The sequence below is a fragment of the Mastomys coucha genome, chromosome X (genome assembly GCF_008632895.1).
Source record: "Mastomys coucha isolate ucsf_1 chromosome X, UCSF_Mcou_1, whole genome shotgun sequence".
Taxonomy (NCBI): Eukaryota; Metazoa; Chordata; class Mammalia; order Rodentia; family Muridae; genus Mastomys; species Mastomys coucha.
The window spans coordinates 123,827,406-123,834,951 of NC_045030.1; the positions used below are offsets into that span (position 1 = coordinate 123,827,406).

At 33.3% G+C, this 7,546-nt stretch overlaps 1 protein-coding gene across 1 annotated transcript in view; it reads left to right on the forward strand.

Annotated features, from left to right (window-relative positions):
• Positions 1-7,546, forward strand: part of Diaph2 (diaphanous related formin 2) — a 555,303-nt gene that overhangs the window by 488,429 nt on the left and 59,328 nt on the right. The window contains exon 24 of the mRNA XM_031375373.1: positions 2,370-2,534. Within this exon, the coding sequence (XP_031231233.1) occupies positions 2,370-2,534 (165 nt within the window). The remainder of the gene's footprint in view (positions 1-2,369; positions 2,535-7,546) is intronic.

Consider the following 7,546-nt stretch of genomic DNA (forward strand, 5'->3'; position numbering starts at 1 on the left):
GGTTAGAGGATAATAACTGTAGAGGTAAGTAAGACTCAAACTGGGCTGCTTCCTATTTGTTGTTACAAAGATAAATTATTCATCTACTTATGTATCTTCTCGCTTTGGAACACAGAACTTTGGAAATCAGTTTTGGCCTATAAAAACAAATTAGTAAAATTGTATATCACTACACAAACATGTTTTTCCCTCCAAAAAATATATGTTAGGATAAATGAGGCATATAAGAACTTTGCCTTTTTGTTAGCTTTGACTTTTTCACTGGTTTACAGATGTTGAACATCCTGAAATATAAATTTTAGCAAATTGCATTGTAAATAGATTGCATATAAGAGCGACCTTTGCAAAGTGCTTCTGCCTAGTATTTCTGGAATGAGTATTTTTTTTCCTTTGTGCTGAAATAAGGAAACAATGCTATCATTTAATATCTGAACATAGCCTTAAAAGTAAAAATTATATGGTGATAAAAATCAAAATGTATATTAAGCATGTATATTTTATGGTAAAAAAAACAGAAAAGTATTCATTCTTTCAGGTCTGTTTATGTCAAAATAGATTTGAGGGTTGAATGATTTAATGACACTGGGTATCAGAGAGTTAAGTAGCATTAAAAAGACCAGAGATAAATGACAGCTCATTTTCAAAATCATGGTATGGACTGTAAGTGTCAGCTACAGAGTAATTTTCCATAAATGGCCTGATTTCTGCATTCCTTATATTAGAAGAACAAAAGTTGTGTTCCTATTAGAAATATATTTAGACCCATGTTACAGTTTTACTTTTGTGATCACTAGTCCTCTGTAATGAACTTAACTCTAATTTTTCAATGTTGATTTGGCCTTCTACTTTCTTCATAATTATTCCCACAATTTTCCTCTAAATGATTGTTATGAATTAGCATATAACAATTACCTAGCCAAAGAGAAAAGAGCAGAAGCATGTACTCTACAATGTTCCTCATACTTATACCATGCTTAGACATTTTAGCCAACATATTTATGGTTTTATATTTATTAGTCATAAAAGGTTCATTTTTCAATTTATCTTCAATAGTTTTAAAACAGAATTTTTGTAGAGATATATAGGTAGATAGATAGATAAATAGTAAATAGGTAACATAGGTAGGTGGATAGATATATACATTTATAGATACATAATAGATAGATAGATACATACATACATACATACATACATACATATAGATACATAGATAGATGGGTAAAATAGTACATGTAGTTTTAATTCTATACCAGTGCTTGGACTAACATGCATGATTACAAGCATGAGCCATCACAATTGCTATTTACATTTTATATGACATGATGTATGACAGAAATGAAAATGCCAAGGGTGGATGAGTATGTATTTAATCTTGGGCTTGATGAAGAATGCATAATCATGGAGAATCATGAGTGAGGGAAAAAAAGGTATATAATGAGAGGAATTTAATGAGACACATTTGGATACTTTTGTATAATGTTCCTCAGAGGTGATGACATCCTTTTCCTATACATTTAGAGTGAGTATCTCTGGATTGAGGGTCTTCAGGCCTGTTTAAGAGGTAACTCAAGGAATTCTTTTCTGGACTGATATAGAGAAAAAAGGTAAAAGGAAGGTCAGAGAGACATTTTTTCCTCCTAATATTAGCTGCATATGTTTTGTATATATTTCTGTATGTGTGTAGATGTATATGTATACACATGTAATAAATTCATGCTTTAGCAATAGAGGCAGTGTTCTGATATATATGCACCTATATGGTTCAATGTAGAAAACATTTTCTAACAAACATATTCTACATGGTTATACATGAAATATTTCTGTCTAATTGAAAAATTTTCAAACTTGGTAAGCAATATGACAGTAGAAACTTTTGCAACAAATTCTGTGAACTGCCTCACATGCTTCATACTTCACATATTGACAGCTGGACAGCCAACTTTCTCAGAATTAGAAGACCTTCAAAATGGCTATATTTGAAGAAAGGTTCTTGAAGGATGTAATTAATATAAAAATTATTAAGTTATATTTTAATATTAAGTGAAAATTGGCCTTCGAAGAAAGGGTTATTTGAACACACATGGCAAAACTAGTGAACAATTATATGAGGACACAATAAGAAGGCAGCAATCGGTAAGCCAAGGAAAGAGGCTGCATAAGAAACTAAATATTCCAATAGCTTTCAATCAGAATTCAAGCTTCTGAATGTATGAAGAAACTGAGTGTGTTGGTAAAAGCACCCTGTGTGCAGTACTTTATAATGGCAGTTCTAACAAATATATTTATATATATAGTGGTTTTAATGCATGTTGCTATCTAATGGCTGCTTCTAAAATATTATTGGATCACATTCCTTAACACAAAGTTACAGCTTTACACAGCATGCCAGAGAACAGTATGACAAACTGTCTACCATGCACAACAATATGTTGAAGCTCTATGAGAGTCTTGGAGAATACTTCATTTTTGACCCGAACACAGTAACCATAGAAGACTTTTTTGGCAATCTCAACACCTTCAGAACCCTATTTTTGGTGAGTAACATATTTTAAAACATGGTGAGTCCTGTTGTCTGTTTCTTTCTTTCTTTCTTAACTTGTACTGAAGTCTTTATATATCTAATAGATCTACTCATTTCATGTTATATATCTTTAGCCACAACAGAAAGGTCAGTTAAAACATTATTTGTCATTTGAGGAGTGTTTCTGTCACCAACTTATTTGTTAAATGGGACTCTGAAATCAGTGATATTGCCCATAAAATGGTTTTCAATGAGAGTAGGACTTAGACAATTTGTGAGATGAGAAAAGTCTTCAAGGACCTACTTTCTACTAGTTCTTGAGATACAGATCAGGGTATATTCTAACAGTTAAACCAGCAACTCTAGAAATAGTATAAACTACACTAAACTTTTATAAATACCATAATTGCCTTTCAAGCATTTCCTGAGAATAAATGCTGAGGTTGCTCTTTGATGCTTAATGAAGATATATATTTAATTTTTCAGGTCACTTAAAATTACTATGAGATCTGCTAACAATAAGAGCTCAGAAAAATTAGTCAAACTACTTTCAAAATTTAAAAGTTATAAGTGTAATATGGATACATAAACACACAAGTGACACCCTTATCTGTGGATTAATTTTCCACAGTTCAGGGCAACTATAATTCTCAATAATTAAATGAAAAGTTCCAGAGGTAAACAACTCAAAAGTTTTAAATAACTTTTATTATAAGACATGGTTGAAATTTATTTATTTCATTATTATTGTTAACCTTTTATTGTGGCTAGCTTAACTGACATGCAAACTGGTGTGCAACATATCGGCAGTCTTGAACTTGGATTGTTCATGTAACCTCTCTGAGCATTAATTGACTGTAACCTATAATGTGTAGATGCACAGTATTATTTTTCACTCTCTAACCATTCTTTCAGTTATTTATCGAGAACACTCTTGATTTGATGTGCTGAGCCAGAAATAAATGGAAGAAAGTAACTTTTCTCTATTCCATGAATACAGACAGGTATAAGCATCAGATTTACTGTCTCCAGTCATAGTAACAGGTTTGATACAGTTATAATTTAAACTAGAACATGCCTAATATTGTCTACAGTGGCCAGAGAAGCCTTCATGAGGACGTTGACGTTTGAGAAGAGTCTGGTAAAAACCATAGGAGTTTGACAAGCAGATTTTGTTAAGCATGTTTAAGGGTTTTATACCTGACCTATAATTCAAAGACTCATAAATCAACATCACTAGCTTCAGTCAATCACAGATGCTCACCATGTTCCTGTTTCATGGTGAGCTTAAAGTGATTGCACTTCCCCAGGAGAGAGAAGAACCCCGAAAGAGAGACAAAAATTGGAATCGCTAGAAGTTCCCATTTTCTTAGTGTTTTGTGTGTTTGGCCTCAGGGTTCTTAGAGCTAAAAGCATATTGGACTAGAGATGGAAGCAATAAAATACCAGTAGTGCTGAGAAGAAAATAAGAGTTCTGATTCATGTGCTACCAAAAATGACTTCCAAATGAGCTCAGAGTTTCATCTTGAGAGATCTATTTGGCAATGTATAGCATAAACAAAAAGTGCAAAAAAAAAATAAAATAAAAGATCTTTCTCAGAGAGAGGAATCTTCTGAAAGATAGAAAATACAGAAATAAAGAATCTGACATTACAGAATAAGTCCTTTTCAAAATTATCACATTCAAATGATGTAAAAAGAAGTTCGGAAAAATCTATGGGAAGGTGCTCTATTCATTACAAATATCATTCATATTGTCTATCACTCAGCTGCTGAGTATATTGAAGGTATTCAAGATTAGATAGATAGATAGATAGGTAGGTAGATAGATAGATAGCTCTCCAAATTCATAATATAGACTGTCCTTTTAGTTCTTTTCCCTGAGATTTCATCCATTTTTAAAATGGCAAAAATGAAAGATTAATTAACAACCCCTGAATTCAAATTAAATGTTTTATGGAAGAAACTCAATTTCATATTTATGCACTGTCTAAACATCTTTTCTGTTTATTCTCCTTTATGCTTCAGTCACTCTACTAGTTCAAATAGTTGACTGCACAAATACTTGTTCTTTCTTTTGAGATATTTTGAATGGAATATTCAAAACCAGTGAGCTTTATATGTGTCACCGCCATACAATGCAAAAATTAATTTTAGCTGTTGGAAGTGTTTGACGCAAGCATTTTACTTCAATAACTTTCATAGCTCCAAATGAATTATAGAAAATACTTTTCTCTTTTAAATCTGTCACTTTCCTGCTGCTTCTGTCTGTGTGTGTATTTTTTAATAAACAATATGTTACTCAGGCACTCAATAAATATTTGTTTTGTTTATCCGCATTCTATACCTCATATACTAAAAATATAGGAATAAAGCTTTGCAAAGTTGTTAAATGCATTGGCATAAGTTAAAAAGATGTTTTCATAACTATTAATCATTCCAGCAGATTTTTCTCTCAATAAAACATGTACAACAGTTTATTTGATAAATAAACTTGGAGCAGATTTTACATGAGCATTAAAATTGTGAAGTATTGGGAGGCTAAATGGCCTCAGGTAATCATGGGGTATGTTCTTGCACAATAATGCTACTTCTGAAATGGTTTTTGTCTTAGTCAATTTGGGGGGGCGGCTCTACCATCTCAGCTGAACTATAATAGTGTCTCTATTCTTTCTATGTTAGGAAAATCCAAATCTGGAAGGTAGAAGAAAAAAAGACAACAGTGGCTTCCTAAAAAAAATGCTAGAGCTTTGCAGAACAAAGCAAAACTTTGGCAATCCAGGATCAATAGTAGAGAAAGCCTGACAGGCTAACATACAATTGTTAAGCTACCTTAGTTGGTCCTATAGGGAATTATAACAGCCAAGGCCACCTGTATGTCATTTTCAGATATAGTCTTCCATCTGTGTTAAAATGATTCTTATAACTTTAAACTTGTTTTGAGACATGCTTTCATGTATTCTGGTTGGCCTTAAATTAATTTTCTAGTCCAAACTGGCCTTGAACTTCTGAGCCTCCTGCCTCTACCTCCTTAGTACTATAGCATGCATACACCACAATGCTAGGCTCCCCTTTAATTTTACAGAACATAACAGAATATGAAATATTGTAGTAAGTGGCATTAATTCTAGCAGAAAGACCAATATGAAAAAAAATCTAAGCTTTCTCTAAGAGATCTCTGTGTAACGATATTCACTTAGGGAGATACTTACATTTTAATGTAATGCTTTTATCTTTTGTAATTAAAAAACCTTACATTTTATGTATATAAGTGCTTGGTTATACACCACTTATCTGGTGCCCTCAGAAGCCCAAAACTGGAGTTACAGAGATTTATGAACTACTCAAAGGATATAGGAATTTAGCCTTTGTCCTTTAGCAAAGCAGCCAGTCGACATGCACCAAGGTATTTCTCCAGTCATCAAAACGCTTAATTTTAAGAAGTCACCTCCTGTTTCATGCCATCATCCCTTTGACAAGGCCTTCATCTTCTCTAAGTCTAAACTGCAACTGGAAATCCAAAATGAGCATCTTCATTTAGTAATACTGAAAAGACAAATTGATAATATACAAAAAAAAAAAAATATCCTTCATTAAAGGCAATTTGAATTTAAAGAGGCTAGGGTGAATTTTTACATTAAAAAAATGAGTGTATAATTCCTGATCTAAGAGGTCTAAGTTGTTTTGACTCATCTTAAAACCTTGATCTCTGAAGCTCGTGGCATTTAAAGGAATCATTGGTGCTGTATAGTTTCAAAAAGAACAAAAATAAAAATGGTCGATTTAAGTAAGAAACCAAGTACACTGTTTAATCAAGTAGTCTTAACAAGTAATAAAAACCATTACCTAGAATCTTCTTACCCCCAAGTCTCTAGTAAATGGCTAGTATGTTTGTCTCTCTTTGCCTTGCCAGTAAAACGCTAATTGATAAGGTAAAAATGACCTTGAGAAACTGCAAGATCCTGATATACTTCTTGAAAAATTTAGTTTTCTTTGTAAGCTATAGGTCTCCAAGCCTAATCACTTAGGAATTAAGAGGTAGGTTGCCTTAGTAACAATAATCCAAACATTCCAAATAATCTCTTCTCCCCCACCTTCAAACTGAACTCACAGTCCTATAGCCTCCATTCCCACTGGTACCTCTGGAGTTACCACATGCATACATGCTAAGAGCATGCTATCTATGGTTGCCCTTTGATATTTGCTCACATTGCCAGCTAGGAGTTACATTCTAGAATGAGAATAAAACATTGGAAACAAACAAAAGTCTCAGTTTCTCCCAACTTACCTTGTATTGATCCAGTTCCCAACTAGACAGGGTTGGGTAGTGATGGTTGTTGTGGTTTTATTTTGTTTTGTTTTCCTAATAAAGCTGTTTGAAGTTGCATACCATGAAAATGCATACATGTGGACTTTAAGGTACAAGCGTGCAGTCTGTATTGGACCAATTTTTGCCATGACCTCTTAACTGTATAAATAGTTGTGATTCATTAGTACACTTCACAAAAACAGTTCCTTTTCCTTCTCTCCTGATCTTCTTCTCCTTAGAGGCTTTAAAGAATGTGTTAAGTCTTAGATACCTGAAGGACTATCTAATACCATAAACCCTTTCACTGTCCTCCTTCCTCACCTTTGTTCAGTCATCTAAGCTTATAGCTTTTTTTTTCCCTAGGAGCCAGGAATAAATAAAATGCCAGCATAAATCCTGTCATGCAAATAGAGCCCTAAGGGTCTACCAACTCCCTCTAGTTAATCACATACACCCAGATAATTCCCTTTGAGCTCAGCTGGGACCACCCTAGCTACATAGCCTTGGGTTTATTTTGATCTATTGCAACTCTTTGAAAATAGGAGATCCATGTAAAATATATGGTAACTCTATTAAGTAGAATATTTAACCAGAATTCCTCATTCCCCAGCAGTGTCAGAAAGACTAGAGTGTTTTATATACAGCTATCACTGGCTTCTCCTTTACAGAAAGATATCAACTATCAACTGTTATATTCTGTTTGACTGTTTACTTTG